Raw genomic sequence first — 19,577 nt, forward strand, 5'->3', positions numbered from 1 at the left:
AAATTCAGGTCTCTCTGATCCACCAGAGATTAGCAGAAGACACTACAGTACCAGCCTGAGCTGCAGATGGAAATGGTGAGTTTAGCACAAGAAGGAAATAACATTTAACCATTAATACTCACAAGCAATGTTTTTAGTATTAAGTGATTTTTTTCATAGCTCACACTTTTGTGACCGGATAAAGTAAAACACTGAGGAAAACTCAAGAATATTGAGTCAGGTGGATCCTGTTACTATATTTGCTCCTATTTGGACACTAAAGTGGTGCATGTGCAGTTCTGCTCTGCAAAGTTACTGTGAAACTGCCTCAATACATTTTGGATAACTAATTTGCATGTAAAGCAAATATTTCCTAATTACTTTTCCTGAAAACCCATGCTAAGATTTGAGCAGGCTGAACTCTTCTTGTGTACTTTTGATAAGTAAGAAAGGTGATGTAGGTCAAACTATGGCTTACCCTATGTTTAGCTAGCTCTGATTTTGTCCCAAAGGCTTTCTGAGGAGTCACTAAGGCTGTAGCCAGTCCTAGTGATGATGCAGCAGAAGGGACCAAGTTTAGCTGCCAGCTCCTGCCTCTGTAAGCTTTGCAGTGCTGTCAGGAACAAAAAGCAGTAAAAACTTGCCTGTCACTGAAGTCAGCAGCTCTCACAACAAATGCAAACAGGGGGCAAATCTGCTGAGCAAGAAGATGCCTTCCTACATGGTAACTTTAGAAACTAGAATTCTGAGCACACAAAAAAAGAGCTTAAAAAATCACTGGCTGCAAGCACAGAGTAAAATCAGGGGTGAAGCTAAAACCCAAAATGATAGTGGCAGAATTTGGTTTAACTTGATATCTCCCATACAGACAGTCTATAGGGTGCTGATAACATGATTTGTGAGCCACGTATTTGCAGTTTAGGTTGCGTTATGGCAAGCTACATAATGGACTTGAGGCAGATGTAAACTTACAGCAGCTTTCTGGTACAGGCAAGCAAAGGGTGGCTCGTCCACGGCAGCAGCACCCTACCTGACATGGCCATCTGGAAGTGCTTTTATCGGTGTTGTGTGAAGGGATCAGTGAGCACTACTGCCAAAATGGCACCCCTTTCTGATCACTTCCCATCCTCGCATTCGAAAATTAGTTTGCGTGGGAAAGTCAGTTTCAACTGGGCACGGGAGTGCTCTGCCCAGCCTGGGTATCACTGCACCTGCACTGCGTGCTCCAGGGTCCAACTACATCGGGCTCGGGCTGAGCACCTCCGCCACTTGGATGCCCCAGATGGGCATCTCTCCTTTCCGCACAGACCTTTGGGAAAGCTACGTCTGGCTAAGTTCACGTTTTGCAGATGCTCGTCGTGCCTGTAAGGAGAGTTCTGTAATGCGTAAAGTACGGGGGAGTCCCGCGTCCCGGGGGAAGGTACGGCCGGCAGCCTCTGCCCCGGCCGGAACGACTCCGCTTCTTGCGAAGCACCGGAGCGGGACTGTCCCGGTGGGTAGCTGCCGTCGGATCCCGGCGCTGTCTGGGGCTGGGAAAGGCTGCGTCAGCAGGGCAGCTGGGACTGGGCCCGCCCCCAGCCGTGCTGGGCCCAGATGGCGCCGGACCCTGTAGCCCCTCGTGCGCGGAGCCGGCGGGTCCTGCCGACCCCCACTCCCCGGGGTATTGTCCACCGCGGCCCGCCCCGTCCAGCGACGTCCCTCCCTCCTCCGCCCCCTGCCCGGCCCTGCCCCTCGCCCCTCTCCCCTCTCCTCTCCAAAGGCCAATGGAGACGAGATGCGGATAGTAGGGTCGGGAAGGGCTCGCCGGGGCCGCTCCATTCGTCCCCTGTCTCCTCCCCTCGCCCGCTGACCGGTGTCTCTGGCGGCGGCCGGTCGGGGCATGCCAGCAGCTTCCCGCTAAATGGCGCCGCTCCATCGCCGGGCGCTGCTGTGGGTGCTGCTGCTCCCGCTGCCAGGTGAGTCCGCCCGCCCCGCAGCCCATTGTGCGCTGCGGCCTCGCTCTGCCGCACGTGGTTTTATTTATCTGGCGTCGGCGGGGACCGGCGGGAACGGCAATCGGCCCCGCACTTTGTTCGCGCCGCGCCGGGACGGGCGGGCTCAGAGGGGCCCGCCCTGCCGGAAGGGGGCGCGCGCGTCTGGTGGCTGCCCCACAGCGGAGGCCGCTAACCGTTACCGGGGGGTGCACTGGCGGGCTGGGGCGGCGGGCGTGGAGGGTCGTCCGGGTCGGTTTGCCTTTCCTCAGTTCGCTGGTGCGGGGGTGTCGCTAACGATTTCTTGTAAAATTAGCCGTTTACGACTCGTCCCGCTCCGGCTCCTTTGGAGGGCTTGTAAAATCGCGGGCGCCCCGGCTCCCTGGGCCCGCTGTCCCGGCAGCGGACACGGTCGCACCTGTGTGGCAGCCCCAAACCGCTCTGGAGGGGTTGGCTACGGCAGTGGGTGCCTTGCCCATGCCCGCCGCCCGGTTGGTCCCGTGGGGGTCACCGGGGCGAGCCGTGACACTCAGCGCCTCCCGTGCTGAGCCGCGTTATGGCTGCGCGGGCGTTTGATGCTCCGGTGCTCCAACTCCTCGACATAACGCGTTTGAAAACTAGAAAGCAAATGTCTGGGTGTTTTACAGCCTGGCGTCTTCACTCCACTGAAGGCAGTATCCCAGTTTTCCCAGAGTTTTCTGCGTTTCGAGGTCTCAGAGACCTCGGGCGCTTGAAGCAGCGGTAGCTGTACCTCGTGCGGTGGGTTCAGCACGGTGACTCCGGCGGGCAAGTGCTCTTGGGAGCTTGCATTCTGCGCTCACAGACAAACTCTTTCTTTTCTCTCTCTTAGGAGTGTGGTGCTTTAGTGAACTGTTTTTTGTGAAGGAGCCTCAGGACGTAACTGTCTCAAGGAAGGATTCGGTGGTGTTAGACTGCCAGGCCCGTGGTGAAGCTCCAATAACTCTTACATGGCTGAAAAATGGAGGCAAAGTGTCTGAAAACGAACGGATCTACACTTTAACCAATGGCTCCTTATATATCAGTGAGGTGGAAGGGAAGAAAGGAGAGCTGTCTGATGAAGGATTTTACCAGTGCTTAGCTCTGAACAAATACGGGGCTATTCTCAGTCAAAAAAGCCATCTCACACTAGCAAGTAAGTTCCAGCTCTTTTTTATTAAAGTGCTCCTGAGTTTGGGACAGCAATTCCCTGAACAGAACACAAGCAGCCATCGTTTTGATTGTGTACCTGGAAAGACCAATTACAAATGCAAAGAAGTCAATTCCGCAGAACTTCTGTTTGTTTTTAAAGATCATGATCAAAGCTTGTGATGGCCCCTTTTTGAGTCCCTGATGTAGCAGGAGTGGAGCAGCCATCTGTGAGACTTCTTGGCCAGTGGTGCCTTGTCTTGGTGGCTCATGTGGGTCAGTGGTCTCCAGAGCAGGTGGTGATGCAGAGCTGTTCTGTCAGCCTTCAACAGAAGTTCTGATCTTGTGTCTTCTGCTGCTCAGGTAGCCTTAAAGGGTTATCTACAAATGAAAAACAAACAAACAAAAAAGTATTATTCTTTATTCAGCTGTGTTGTGCCACCTCAGTGCATGCCAGAATGGTGATAGAGATGGCTGTCTTTGGAAGGGGAAAGAAGGAAGTTGTTTTCTAGGCAACCGTGTGTGTTAAATTACAAAGCCCTGGCTTTTCTGACATGTTATGCGCGTGCTGTTCATTTTGGAACTGCTTCAGGGTCCTCTGGATCCAACTGCAATGGCCTATTCCATGTTTCCATTAGGAAGTGAGAATCATGTTTCTAGGGTGGCTTCTTACTACTGGATGGTGAAGGAAACAGTTGGAAGTGCCTTTATGGCTTTAACAGTCTGACCCTGTCTGTGTGTTGCCCTCTGTTTTCCTAACATACTGAGCAAGAGCTGTGTTAGGAACTGAATGCTGTGCCTTTTTCCATGCCAGCACAGAGCTTTGCCAGGAGGCTGTTGTGGTTTTGGTGTTTTGTTTTTTTTTTTTTTTCTTTCCAAAAGTACGTGGAGTCATTTCAAAGAAAGTATGACACAGACTACAGAGTTTATGTAGTCTTCTCGTGTTCCCTCTATAATAGGACTTAACTGATGAACTTAATCTAATAGGAGAAGGCTTCCTTTGGCCTCTTCAACCCTGTTCATAGTAGCAAGTCACACAAAACTGCGGTGCTGATACCTCTATGGAAAGTTGATGTTACTTGTAAATTGCAAGTTTTACCAAATTCAGTCTGAAACTAGTTAATACTAATGGTTTCTTATCCTACAGTAAAAACGTCTTAATGTTACCATTTCTTAGTTTCTTTCCTGTGTGCTTCTAAATTGTTTATAAAACCTGCCCAAAAGATACTCCAGGAAGGTGTGAAATACCTTACTCAGTGAGCCAGAACGTTGTGCAGTTGAAAACCAGCCTGGAAGCAGGTGGCTCCAAGTAAGTGGTGAGTTTTTCAAGTTCTATGAGAGGCTGATCTGTGAACTCTGGATTTTGAAAATCTGGCTACTTCTTACTTTGTATGATGGCATCTTACTCATGTGCAGGATTAATAGATCAAGAAGTTCTTGGATGCTTCTGATAGAATGTTGTAAAATAAGGTATTAATATTGTTGACATTTAAATCCACATCGTTAGGTTTCAGAATGTCAGCACCAGTCATAGACTGAAAAAATCTTTTCTTCAGAGGATAGGATTTTTTTTTTTTTGCTGTTGTTGATAAATACAAAGCATAGCAGCGTCTTATGTATTCTGTGCATAGGACTGTTGAAAATTCAGGGCCATTCTTACATTCAGTGTATGAATCATCAGCAGGATGAGCTCAAAGAACTTCCAGAACACTCTAATGCACTTGTAGAATCTGAACTCTTCTAAGTGTTTATTTCTCACATGCACCTTGCTTCACCAGAAAGATGGTTTAATGTGGGGTGGGTTTTTTTGGTTTATTTTTGTAATGAAGGATTTTTATCAAGGAAGAGTTGCGAACGAATAGATTGCATGCTGTGGAGTGAGACTCTTGGTTTACAGTCATCTTTCTATCCCCACCTCTCCCCCTCCCCCTAGAAGACTGACAAAAGGTTTCTTTTTCTTCTTTGAATACTTGAAAGGTTTCCTATGGCTGTTGGAGAAAACTGGAAGAGATAGTGGATCCATAATGATCACAGTAGGTGTTGTTGACATAGTGATTAAGTGGTTAATTAGTGGCCAAACATGAAGTTATCATCTCATGTAGTAGTCCCTTCATTTTTAGTCATATTCCAATCTGACCTGTTTCAGAATGTCATCCTTACTCTAAAGTTGTGAAATAAGGCAGTAATTTGTAGCACTAGATTCTGAAGCACGTAAAGCATGTGCAAAATCAGTTTTATATCTTACTTTTACAATATTCTGCCTGCTATTATGAATTGATTGAACTTTGCAGATGTTTTAAGTGAAATAAATTAAAGTCTTATGGAGGATTTTGTGGATTTATAATTTTGTTTAGAAGCAGTTGTTTGCTGCAAAGACAAATTACCTTGTGGTAAGGGTAAAGAAGGACTATACATATTAAACAGGTGGAGAATAGGCATTAAATGGGCATTCTTTCTTTGGAGGAGAAAAAGCTAATGCTCTCTTCAGTCACTGGTAGCAGCAGGGTGTGAGGATGTTCTTTTACTTTGCCTGTTCAGAGCTTTTGCCAGTAAGCTTATCTTTTGCTTCAGAATTGTAATGTTTAGTGTTGCATTTGGAAATCAAAAACTTTAATCTGTCCAAGAGTTTAAGATTTGAACACACAAGGAGATCAAGTCTTGGTTTCTAAAGTTAGGAACTGGAAGCTGAAGGTTGCACTCTTGGCAAGAATTCCATTATTCATGTGCAAATTAAGAATTCACAGGGTTAAAAGGTTAGAAACTGGCCAGGATGAGGTTTACCCTTGTGATAAAGAGCAGATGACCCTCATTCATTGGCCAAAGCTTTCATGTAGCTCCTCTGCAAAGTTAGTGATTGCCATGAATTGTTCTTGAGGAATGCAGAAATTCAAATGTGAGCAGGCCTTTCCTTAAGTGTCACTATGGAGCCTTATCTCCCGAGCACATCAGAGTAGGTCTGCAGGGACAGGGTTCCTCCCCAGAGGCCTCAAGGCTTTGCTTTCCTGTTGTTCATCCATGCACCAAAGAATTTGACTAATTTAGGGCTGTTTTTTTCGGTGAGATCGCCCTACTTTTTTTTAAGGAAACTGTGAGGCTGAGGTATTGCTTAGGTAAAAATAAATACTAGTTTAAGTACATGCTTGTCTTGCTTCCAAAGCAGGCTAATTGACGGGGGGAGGGGGAGAGGGAGGCGGGGAGGACAGAAGGAGGTTCCTGTGTGGTTCTTTGTGAGGCAGGCAACATGTGGGGCTAAAATGCTAATAGTGAAGAGCATGACTTACTGAAAATTCAACTTACTGCTGTTAGGAGAGGTCTCTTTCAATGGAGTATACCGGGAATATAATCTGTGGAGAAAGTCTAACACTTCTGGTACAAATTTGAATCAGCCGAAAATACACAAGCTGAGATTTTGGTATTCTTGCATTTTAAAATGTCGACTATTTAACAACAGTTAACTAAGATTCTGTCTAAAAATAAATGTAGACTTCAGTGAGAAAATATTAAGAAAACATGGGGAAGGTGGGTTGTGTCCTCAAGCTAGAAACATGGACTTTGGGCAGTGATTGGACAGGATACTCATTGTTTATTTCCTTTTCATAAAAAGTGGAAATTGAAGTCTTGAGATGCTTAGACGGGATATATACAGCAGGGTAGGTGCGTTCCTAGATAACTTTCTCCACTGGTAACTTGTCTGAATTGATTTTAATGTTTGTGAATTCCAAGAAATGTAAGCCCAATACTTTGTGTACAGGTTTTGGCATTTCACAAGACTGAAAGTTTATGCAAGCAGAAGCTTTCTGGGAACATGGTCCTGGAGGGAAACTGCACAGCAGTTTGTAAAACCTGGAGCCTTTTGCGTGTAGCAGACTATACTTTGTGGAGAATTTGTAATTTTGCATACCTGCTGTGGCAGTGGTGTGACTTCAAGTCCCACTGTTGTGCCAACAATTGGCAGTATTTATGTTTTTATATCTGAATAACACCTTTTCCTTTGCTTTAGATATTTTCAATTAAGAGTGCATCCAGCTGAGCCTTATTCTCTGCTGTGACAATGATGTTTTCTTAGCAATTCCAGCTGTTTGTTCCCACTTTTGCATTGTGCCCTTCCTTGTGTGGGCACAGCTGCATGTGTGGTTAACTGAAAAGAGAACTGATCTGGGTTAGAATAATAGAATTAAAACAAAAGATGGTGTCTGGCCCAAATGAGTTCCCTGATGTGGTTTGTCATGGAGCCACTCACAGTGATTGCACTGACGTAACTGAGAAGAATAATGTGGAAGTGGGAAGGCTTAGTGGGGACAGAGTAAGGCTAATGAAACTGAAGAGTGTCACAAAACTAAATGTTCATCTCGTGTTCAGCCTTTACGGAACGTGTAGGCAAAAAACTTTGCTTTTCTGATATTAATAAATATTTCTGATATTAATAAAATAAAAGAAATATTTAGTGTCTTTCTTTAAATGAAGGGATGAATAGCTGTGGTCTAACTATTGATTTCATTTTGTGTGGAATCTGTCATTTCAGTTATCTTCCAAATGTATATAGGTCTCAAAAGTATATTTAATTATGTTAATAGTAATGGATAGAGGGACACATTCTGAAATGGAAGGATAGGATTAGGAGACAGAAGTGGGTTTTGACTGAATTGGAAGTAAAATGCAAATGGTGGTTGTAGACATTGTTCTTGTATTACAAGAGATGTAGCAAAGTCTTAATGCTGTAGAACTGGTGAGGTTACAGACAGTTTGAGGAAGCTCTTGTTTTAGGTTTTTACAAGTGCTGCCTTACTGCTATTGCTTTGATTAGGTGATTTGAATGTCCAGAAAGGAGAATCAGTTTCTAAGTGACAGTGCACATGGCTGATCCTTAGTGCATTTAAATTCCACTGTTTAAAGGCAGCAGGAGTATGTTTAATATCGTAGTCAGCAATGTCAGTTGATAATGGTGAAGAGTTGCAAGATTTTTGTCCTTTAATTGAGATACACTGAAGAAACAATAAAACCAACATATGTATTCCTTTTTAACTTTTTCTTAAAGGATTTTCCTCTAGAACTCCTCCAAACATCTTTTGACCTGAGCTCCTACAACATCTTTGCAGAAGAAATTGTCAGCATCCTTTTAAGTGACAACCACTTACTTCGTTGTTGTTTCTTGGTGCTAGAGCATTCTCTACTTCAGCAATGACTGGACTGCACTAGTACAAGGTCTTTGCAGACCAAAACATGGACTTAATTATATTATTGTCATGTCAAAAAAACCCCAAACAAATAAACAAAAAACCCAGACAAAAAATAACACCAAAAAAACCTCACAAACAAACAAACAAAAAACCTACCACAACCCCACAACTGAGGCTTTACTTAGTGCACATGAACAGTGGTTGTTTCCATAGCCACATTACTAGAGAAGTGAGCTTTTATGGGTTTCCTTAACACCTCAGTTTCAGATTTGTGTCAAGCATAATACCAAACTGAGGTATTTCATGCCGTTATATTTATTCCTAGCTAGTAAGGGCAGAGCTGTTATGATTTTTACTAGTGTATATCACAGTAGCTTTATGATGTATAAAATTTTTACCAGCTTCTTTTTTAAAGGAATGTTCAGTCTTATTGGCAGTGTAATATGTAGACAGTAAAAATGGGAAATGTTCAAGTAAAATATTGCCTCGTGGTAGAAGTTGTTCAGAGCTGTGACTATAGGCACTCAGTTCTTACCTGGTGCAAGTTGTATGTGTGATATCCATGCTAAAATCTTATTTCTTTCCTACTTGCAAAGCGATGTATGTCAGCAAAGGATGCTGTTCTGTTCTTGCTGAGTGGTGCTCCCTCCTCCCCCCTCCCAACCCCCTCGGACCCCCTCCCCTCCCCGCTTCCTTTCTTCCCCTTCTCTCTGCATTTCTTGGTGTAGAAATTGTTGAAAGGGCATTCAGTAAGGCCCGCTTTTGTCAGCCAGCTCTGATTATCCTAAAGAAAAGGATCTCACTCTGAGCAGTTGTTTGCCTAGAGACTTGTTGTCACGTCTTCACAATTTAACAGCTGTGGCTATTGATGGTGTGCAGAACAATTTAAGACAATGACAAAAGAGAATCTTAGGGGAAGAATTTAAAAGTTACTAAGCATTTTCCTACAGAAATATGGTAATTTCCATTGTACAAATTTGTGCCTAGTTTTTGTGTTTTCCTCCAGGATTTCATATTTTTCCACATCTTATCTCCAAATTTGCAGACATAATCTTTTATTTAGTTTTGCATTGTTTTTTTTTGTTTCATCAATAGGCCTGGCTGTTAAATTGGGATTGATTACTTCCAGTCTTTATAACTGGTAATCACCACCTAAGTGAAAAAGCAATCAACAATGTCAAGCCTCCACGTTTTGTTGAGCAAGTGTGGGTTGTATGGTGAACATAAGTTACTAGGGTCAACCTCTATGTGGCTTTTAAGCAGTATCTGCGTTTTAAAGTTGATTGTCTCAGCAATTGAATAAGAGGAGAAAAAAAGTCATAGTAAATAATCAGTGCTGGAAGTTAGAAATCTGTCAGGCAGTCTTCCAAAACCTACATCTGTAGACCAAACATTTTCTGCTCATATGGAGGAGATTGTTTGTTGGTTGTTTGTTTTTAATAGATGAAAATAAACAGCAGACATAGGTAGGAGGTGTTTGTGAAAACACTGAAGTGTGGAGGTTTTGTTTATGATTTACTTCATGAAATTATTCTAATCTCCTCTTCTGTGGTGTGTTTTTTTTGTTAAAGGTTTTGGAGGGAGATGGCTTTCCTGTTGTGTTAGAGGAAAATGTAAATGACCAGTTCTAGGCATATTTTATTTACTGCTTTTGCTTTGCTTCATAACTCTTTAACAGTAATTCTGGTTAGTTTTTTGTGTTTTTTTTTTTTTTCTCAATGAAATGGAACTTGATCTCCTTAATTGAGTGGAAACATTTTTGTTTCTGACAGCATGATGCTCATGAAAGCAAAAGAAGCTAAGTGACATGTGGATAATACAGTTACCATCTCAAGACCATGTTCTAAAGTGCTTGTTTCTCAGCTGCTGATCTCTGTTGGGCTTCTAGTAGGAGGTTTCTGACACACAAGTGCAGACCATTGGTTCTGACACACCACCTAGGTATCACTGCCCCTCCATGTACATAGGTCTGCTGTGTTCTTATGAAGTTCAGTTAGACTCTTTTAATGCAGAAATTACAAAATGTGCAATCTTTGTTTTATGGGGTAAAGATTTCAGGGTTGTGGAGTCTATGCCACTGTTACACTAAACAATTTTTAAAACTCCTGCTGTGGTTAGGGTATTGCCCAGTGTTGGCTGACAGGAAAGCTCTTCATTTTTTCAGTAGTTAAGCTCAAGGAAGTTCTGTTTGCCTCTAGCCTGAACACTTTGTTTTAACAATTGTGGTAGCGTTCAGTTGGTAGTACCAACTGCTTTCTCGACAAAAGAGCAATTAGAATGAAATGTGAGAAATCAAATACAGGGAAAGATTTTGTTATAAAAGACATAGAAATGCTGGCAACAAGTTTTATATACAGAGCTATTATCAGAATGTAATCATTAATTTGAGGCAAAAGTTGCAATGTACTAAGATACTACTTCACCATCTCTGGAAATCACACTGGGGACTTAGCTACTGGGGAGGGAGAAAAATCAGCAAGGAATGCCTTAAAATGGAGAGGAAAAAGTATCAAGAAACTTTTCATTTATTTGTTGGTCTGTTCTAATAGTCAAAATTTTTTCATAATTTGTGTGTTTTCTTGTCTTTCCACTCTTTCTCGTGTCAGGTAAAGACTGGTTTTGCTGCTTGTATTAATTTTTTTTCTTTGTTTTTTTTTTTTCCTTTTCTCTTTATAAATTGACGTATATATGCTGTATCATTGTTTTGCATTTGCAGAACTGCTGCTGGTGACCCTTCTTTTCTTAGTCCTGTCTAATGACTGGAAAGAGGTACTGTTTTCCAGTGGAGCTTATTTTCACAGCTGTGGCAGAGGAGAGAAATGTCATAAGATCCTTTGAGGTCAGTTTTGACCCCAAATTTAGATGAGGTAAAAATGATTCAACAGAAGTGTAATATCTTTCTCAAGTGGTGTGGCTGTCACTTCAAAATGAAATAATGGTTACAGTAAGAAGAAGTTGTTCTGGCAGCCATTGCAACGTACAATAAAGCCAGCTTGGTGTTACATGGTATAAGTTGTTTTACAACTTGTTACAACTGGAAGCTATCAAAGAAACCATTATCTTTCCACGAAACTTTAAAATTAATCTTAAGGTCTTTGAACATGCAGAAGAGGAGTTTTTAAGTAACTTTTTTTTGCTTATTCTTACTTGTACAATTTTCAACATCCTAATAATTGTTTAGCTAACTTAACAGCAAATTAACTAGAGTAAGTTGTTAAATTGCCATCTCACTGTTCACATCAAGATCTCTAGTAAACCTCTAATAACAGTAGCATGTGCCTCAGGCAGAGCTGTGCATTATGTATGTTCTTTGTAACGAGAATACATTGACTTTATGAAGCCATTGACAGACATTTATCATTTTGTTCATTAAACTTGTCTGTGACATCCGGCAAATTGATGTTAACTGGAAATATTCTCTGGGAGTTCTGGCACAACTCTGTTTTGCCTGAGGAGGCAGAAACTTTGTACATAGTGTGCCCCAAATTACAAGGGTGAAACTTCCTCCCTCACCTTTTCCCCTTCTCAGAAGCATGAGCATATGACCAGCTCTTTTTTCATCTTGCTTTCAATGCTTATTTATGCAAACCACCCTGTGGCCCATAGTTTGGAAGCAGATTTATCATTGATCTTCAATGGAGGTTAAAAGTAGATCCTGCTTTTATTAGTTCATTCAGTCTGTGCCAGGAAGGCAGCTAAATTTTGTCACAAGCAAACCGCTGTAAAAATGATAACACAAATCCAGAGTGCTCTGTGCACACTGTTCATGGAACAGGTACATATGAGTTTGTATTCAGATGCATTAGCCAATGCTCTTAAGATCAGTATTTTACTTATTTATGGAGACAAAACTGGATGTGGGGATTTTTTTGTTTGGGTTTGGTTTCTTTTGTTTTTTTTGCTTCTCAATAGTAGAATTTTTTTTTTTATTCCAGTTAGTAAATTTTATCTTTTTTTTTTCTCCCCTTTTTTTTTCCTTTTCCCTTTTATGGGTTTGATCTTTATTTCTATCAGTAACTATGTTTTGTAGCATTTGGAATTTTTTACATACTGAACATTAGAAGAGGTAAATATCAATGCAGTATACCAGGAATTAACTATGGAATTCTTGGTAGTATTGATGGGGGTTCTATGACATTCCCAGCAGATGGCATTTGATACATGTTTTGAAAGGTCATCGTCTTTGCCTGCTGTCGCATATAGTTAATTCCCATAAACTATATGGTAGGTGACCAATGTTTTGTTGGAAGCCTTTATAATATATATTGTAAAGCAGTACTTCTTTTGGTCTTTGATGTTTGGAATGATGAACTATATCTCATTCATTCCGCTCTTGATCACCCAATATGGAAAAACCTGTGCACTTTTAACACCTGCCTGTATTTGATTCCTGTGGATAGCCATTTCTACTAACAGTAGAGGTTGTTAATAGATCTGCCCACCTGCTACTTGTGCTACCTGAATCTAACTGCATCAGGGATGTTTCAAACAGGAATGAATGTACGAAGAAATTGTAGCATAACTGGCAAAAATATTTATTATTGGGTCAGATAATGTTTCAATGGTTATATTTTCCAGAAATTGAATATGCAAAAATCCGTCACACAAAATTTTTCTCTTCTGAGAGAAAAAGTAGAGCAGTTGTCTCTTTAAAATATATTGTGTCTCACTACATAATAGTTCACTGGATTAAATGAATTTATTGATTTCTGCTTCTTTACTAACACACATTTATGAGCAGTTTCTTTGGCACCATCGCCACATGTCAAAGGTCATAACTTTCCTTCACTGTGGAAGAATAAAAGCTTTCAGATGGTGAATCCCAGAAATCCACACAGTGCTTTATTCTCCCCTCCCCCCTATAATTACTGTTTTTTCATTATTTAAATAAACAATAATAAAAAAAATATGCACACTAAAAAGCCCTCTATTTTATCTATCACAAAATAACTTTAGGAAACTATTTCTCTGCACAAAAGGCAACATACTTAATCTACTAAAAAGTATCAATACGACGTACATGGTTGTATATTAGGCTCTTTCGTGGTCAGAGATTTTATTAAAAATGGTCAATTTCAAGAATATAATAAATGTTTCTCATCAATAATTTTATTACGCTTCAGCTTGGAAATGATTTCTTTCCTTTTAGAGCTCTGTCAGAAGCATAGCACTTTGTGCACCAAAGGTGATACTGGAAGTAGATCCTACTGAGAGAATGAAGCACATTCAAAAGCTGTGCTTGGTGTTTAGATGAACATCTACAGTGATGACATTTTCTTTAATGCCCTTCATTAGTAGTAGGCGGTGGGGGTTTTTGTGTGTACTGGATAAGAAAGTCCACTGATGACAAAAATGCAGAGATATTAGAAAAGAAATTACAATGGAATATAAATAAGTTCAGTCATTCCACTACTTTGCAAAAATACCCCCGACAAATCATGCTTTAAACATAAAGTGGTTGAAGCTGGTTCTGAAATTTTGGAAATGTTGAAGGGGATGAAGTTAATACCTTGTACAGTCTGTGGTGGTCATCTGGTTGATAACCTGCAAGATATATATATTTTTTTTTAGCTAGATAGTTATCTAACTAGTGCTGTTGTTTGTATTGATGTGAACTGGCTTTCGGTGTTATCTGACATGCACTGTAGCTAGCTGGCTGGAGGTAAGTAGACAAGAGTAGTGGGGACTGGGCAGTGTATGGGAAGACTTTGTTTTCCCTTTTTAGCAGCTACTAACTTGTAGATCAGATGATAGACCATCTCAAGAAACAGCAGTGTGAAGTTGCTCAGGTGTTATTTTTAATTAAAATCATCAAAATAATTGTGCTAGATAAGGTGGAATAGGTTTGAATTTTTAATGAGGCCTGGCTATAGTTCTCCTAGCAGGACTGTTTCTGAAGGGATAGCAGAGCCTTAACATTGTGACAGTGGGAAAAAAAAAAAGAACCATGATTTTCTGAGAGGGTGTAAAAAAATATTGCCATCACCCACCCCAAAAAAAGACATGGGCTGCCAGACTTTATTTTTGTGTAGTAGAGATGAAGCTTTTAATCATGACTCTTGAAAAAAAAGCAGTTGTAGATTTCTGCTCTACTGTTTTGTGCAAATGATGATTGTATTCTAAGGGGGCTGGTGGCACTTTGCTGCTAAATTTACCAAATATTTATATTGCAGGGCTGTAGTTACTAAATTTCTGACATGTTCACCTTCTGGATAGAAGTTTGTTTTGTCAGTTTCCGTGTCTTTGCATTTAATGTATTTATAGATAGATACGCAATATAGTTTTGCAGGATTGTTTGTCCTGTTCACTAGATCAAATCTAAGATGAAACTACTACTTCTGGGGTTTTTTTGTTTGTTTTTTACTAAGGTGGCATGGGAGTGTCTTTTTACAGAATAGAGACGTGAGATTTGTTGAAAAAGTGGTCTTTGTGTCTGCAAGTAGCTTTTGCTGTTGCTGTGATTATATGAATGATGCCGTTTGTGCTGAGCATGTTGCTTGTGAACACTGAGCTGGGATTTCCCTCTAAGCAGTCCTAGGCAGCTGTGGCCTTGCGTTTTTTTCCCTTGTTCTGAATTAATGAGGAGCTGAAGTGTGATCTAACACTGCCTGGAGAAACCAGCTGGCATTGAAAGCTGAAGTAAGTGAAAACAATGGTCTAATTACCTGGAAAGGAAGTTTGGGAGGGGAAGTTAGTGAGGTGGAGGTGTGAGTAGTCTTATGCGTCTGAATGTCAGGAAGGGTAAGAGGAACGTATTGGTGGGAAGTGGCCAACACTAGGGAAAAGGTTGTGGAGTGAAGTCTGGGGTTGTCTTGGTTTGGAGATTGCCATGGGTACAAGCTGGAAGTGGGAGATGACAGAAGGGCTGGCAAAGACTGACTCAAGAGAGCGTGACCATTGGAGCAGTTGATCTTCAGGACATAGAATGTGGGTCCAGTTCTGGACTTCTCTTGGGAATTTCTGAAAGACAATAACCTCCAGTCAGGGGAACTTTGGAGGATTTAAATTGCTTTACTGCTTCAGCCAGAAGCTTCTACAATACGTGACACAAGTCAGCTTGTCTCTACTTTTCATGGGAAGTCTGTGAATACGTGTTTCTTGTGGTCTTGATGTTTGATATGAATTTCTGAAATTTGATCAGTTGGAGCTGCAACAACTTGGGGAAAGCTGTGGTTGCAGCATGTGGAGTGTTGTGGAGGGACAGTAGACACCTAAAGGATTTTGGACACCTAAATGCAGTGATGGGCTACCGTCTATTGTTTGTCCATATCAAACAGTAAAATGAAGATAACAGTAGGAGGTCATCTCAAATTGTTGTGAGAGTAGATGTATTAACATTTATGAAGAACTGTAGTGCAAAGCTTTGCAGAAAAGGCCACAGGGAAGTTAATAACTCTATCTGCAGGGTGGTACTTAATAGAGTGTAATCAATAAGAAGTGAGTCCACACCCTGAACAGAGAAGGGAAAACAAAATATTGGATAGATGCTCATTATGTTGGCAACATTCATTGGTGCTGTGAATAATGGGGGAGTGTGGTCATGCAGTTGGGTTGTTTCCTAGAGCATGTAAGAGTACATCAGTTACTAACTAGTTTAATTTCTTCAGTTTCCAAACTTATGAGCATTTGGATTTGGAAATTTTCATCTCCTGTGTGTATAGACACATGTAAGAGGCACATAAACTGAATGCTGTGTTAGTAGGAAAGTTTAGGGGTTAGCCTCATTTGTGTAATGATATATGTAATGCAGCAAAAATTGAAATAAATATGCTTGAAAGTGTTAGTGGTTTATGTTGGCACGGTATCAGGAAAAAAGGTTGGTAATAGAGGGCCCTATGACAACTTCTGAGACAAGTTACATCAGTTTATGAGAACTTTTGGATTCAACCAAAACATGGACTTGTGTCTAAGCATGTATTTAGCAATAGCTTTAGCTTGATAATTACAATCTTGAGACAATTTTTTTTCTTACCTATAAAGGTTTACTGATCAGTGAAGATACTGTGGAAGTCTGCAGCCACATTTAGAAATTCTGTTGGTAGAATTTTATATCAGAGCATAATCCAATTTAGGAAACCATTTGAGCACCATACTACAAACCCTACATTTGATTTATACTTTTGACTACACTTTAAACTAGTGTGTGGACAGGGATGTTAGGTGTGTGCTCACCTGTGCGCTCTCTCATGTTTCTCAGTGCAGTGTTTGCTCTCTCTGAGAGTAAATTTGGTTTATTATTTGTGTACTGGAGAAGAGCTTTTTTTGTGATGCATAGTATTAGGTAAGTGCTAGGGAGGACTGCAAGCTCCAGTGATGTGGAACAGCTAGCACCCATAGGTTTCACCTCCTCCTTCATCTGGTCTGTCTCTTTTCTCAGGTGTTTATTCCAGTACGTAGCTTAAAGTACCACCTATGTGTTAGGCTGCAGGTCTTATCTTGAGCCATAGGGCAGACTGCTGGAAGTACAGCCCAGCAGTCATGACTAGAGAAAAGCCCTGATTCTTTTTTTTGTGTTCTGTTTCCTGATGCATTTATGTAAAGAGTCTCAAAGCTAGTGAAGTATTCAATACCTTGTGCCTTCAGTGCAAGGTAAGCAGATGGATCCTGTTGGGGATCTGGCCCTTTCTTTGGGTGCCAGGACCTTCCTTCTCTGAGGATTTTTTTTCACAGGCATGTTTAGAAGTTGAAATTAGGAGGAAACATAAAGCATTATTTGTCCTTACTATAATTGTTCCTTTCTTCACTATTTAGTTGCTTCTGTGTTTGGCATTGTTTTACGTTTACCTAAATAATGGTTGTCAGGCCTTACACAAACTTGTGAAGAGGAAAGGTGGTGACCACCTGAAACAATAATATCTGCAGCAGAATAGCCTGAGAACTTTAAATAACCAAAGGGGACCGTTGCCAAGGCAGCTAAGCGACCTTTGGATCCCAGAAGCAAGCTATTCATAGAGGCAAAGCCTTTGTCCTGCTTTGCCCAGTGGTCAGTGAACTTTGGCAGGCCCCTCGGCTCACCATCTTGGCCCTGGTCTAGCAGCTGGTGATTGATTCATTTAACTGTCCAGATTCACATTCTTCTGTGAAGGACTTGTCAAGGAAGAAAAAGGTTCTATGGAGAGCTATTCATTTTACTAAAAGGAAGGCAATGCATTATATGATTGAGTGGATTACTTTTGGGTCAGAAGAGTTCCTGCATTGCTCTGTTTTAATTTGGCCTTCAATCAAAGAGAGATTTAGTTTATCAGCACAGTGTGGTGCTCATGAAGTGGGTTGGATCGTTTCAATTCCATCAGTGCAATAGAGCTGTTTGGTGTCCCTTCCCCCACTTCTATGATGTGTCCACTCCCTCTATTTTTTGCCAACAAATCTCTAGATTTTTGTGATTATTGATACCGCAGTGGGTTAAAAATACTAATTTCTGTTAATCTTACTCTTCGTTTTAATGTGTATGATACATGAATATTAATACACCTATTACCAAGTCCATTAAGGAGAGTCTTTTAAGCAATCCAGAAAAGCCTAGAGTAAGTGAAAGATTGTGTTACTTCTATTCTAGATCTGGAGAAAACTGAGAATAAATCTACAGGATCAAGCAAATTACTTTCCTATAGACAACACAGGCAGCTGTAAAACTGAGGGTAGACCCTAGTTTTTTATATCGGTTGCTGTTTTCATGATAGGAACAAAGGTTTGTTGTACAAACCCAGCATTTTCCAAGACTGCCTATTTGTTTGCTGGTTTACAATCTGTTTTTATAAAACAAGTGGAAGGTATTCCCATGCTTTATGAAACTTGAATCACGTTTTCAATTTTATAAATAATGCATTCAAAAACAACTTTTGAGTTGGACTAGGGAGGGACGTTTCTTCTCCATTGTGCTGTCTTCCCTTCAGCTGGGCTGTGTTCCGTTAGCGTTGCGATTTTTTGGCTGATCCTCGAAGTACTGAGAAAAGAACATTGTTGCTTATCTCCTTCCACTGGAAATGACAGGCATTAGCAGATCCAACCAGTTAACCTTCTGCCTCTGTTTGAATGAACATAATGAGCTCCAGCAGATGAAATATAACCTTCAATTTTCTTTACCCTACTCTCAAAAGCTATGTATTGTTTTGATTTGACTTACTGAATGCATTATGAGGGATTTCTGTTTGGCTTCAGGCCAAGGTGGAAGTGAAAGTGCATAATTTAGAAGAAAATACAGTGGGACTTGGTCTGTTGTATTCTTTTCTCTCGTTTTGAGGGAAAAGGGAGAATTTTGTACTGAGATACATGAGTGGTTCAACTATCTTAAGAGCACAAGACAGGAAGGAAGTCTGAAATGATCTAACCTTGCTTAACTCTTCACTGTTATACCTCTATGTATGTGTCAGAACCTTGGCATAACACCTGTTAAATAGGCCTCCTCCTTTCATGGAGGCCTGGTGGTATTCTTTTCAGGTCTACAGCTGCATTTCCTGACAATCAGCCCCATTCTTAGAACTTGCTTGTTTCGGGTTAGGGCATGGTGTCTGAGATGTGGGTACTGGCTTCTCTGTGCTCCAGATAACGCTTCCCTTGGTGTCTTCCTGATGGTTTTCATTCATGGCCATGGAGCTGGCAATACGAGCTTTTGAGAAACTGTGGGAAAGGAAAATGACTTGTCCTTCTATATTAGAGTATATAAATACTGTAATAATCAGAGATATTACCTACTTAGTAGAATGCAATTATTTGCTTTGACTGGGCTACTGCCTCCTATTGAAGCAGTCAACAGACAAAGCAAAGTGACTTCTCTAAAGACAAAATTCTTTGGTTTCTTCTGTGTGCTTTTCATATGGGGATGTTTATGATGCATTCAGAACAAATTTGAATTTGTTGTTTCGCAGACACGTAAAGGAGTGAGAGAAACGCACTTGAGGAAAAATATGTGGATTTTTATGACAACGAAAGCAATATTATCTTTGTCTGGAAGCCACATCTGTGATTTGTTTTGTGTGAAAATTGCAAGTATTGGAAACACTTCTCTCTCCTTTACCTCCAGAATTTTTCAAATACCTAACTAGAAGATTTAAGTAACTTCAATTAAAAAATGTTACTGTCAATGCCTTTGTTACTTGTTTGGGTTTTTTTGTGTGTGATGTTTGTTTCTGTTTTTCTTCCCACTGCTCTCAAACTTGAAGACATTCAGAATTTTGCTGTTAGTTACTACCCTCTGTAGAAAGATTGCTACTGGGGAGGGATCTCTGGCCTGTGTAATGCAGTAGGGGGGCATTTGGTGACAGGGAAATGAGCTGCAGGCATTTGGCCCTTGAGAGTGGAGGCATCT

General features: G+C 41.0%; 1 protein-coding gene across 1 annotated transcript in view; it reads left to right on the forward strand.

Annotated features, from left to right (window-relative positions):
- Positions 1-1,858: 1,858 nt before the first annotated feature.
- PRTG (protogenin) overlaps positions 1,859-19,577 on the forward strand; it is an 83,652-nt gene continuing 65,933 nt past the window's right edge. Inside the window, 2 exon segments of the mRNA XM_054388191.1 lie at positions 1,859-1,934; positions 2,800-3,102. Coding sequence (XP_054244166.1) covers positions 1,859-1,934; positions 2,800-3,102 — 379 coding nt within the window.

The sequence above is a fragment of the Indicator indicator genome, chromosome 16, assembly GCF_027791375.1.
Source record: "Indicator indicator isolate 239-I01 chromosome 16, UM_Iind_1.1, whole genome shotgun sequence".
Taxonomy (NCBI): domain Eukaryota; kingdom Metazoa; phylum Chordata; class Aves; order Piciformes; family Indicatoridae; genus Indicator; species Indicator indicator.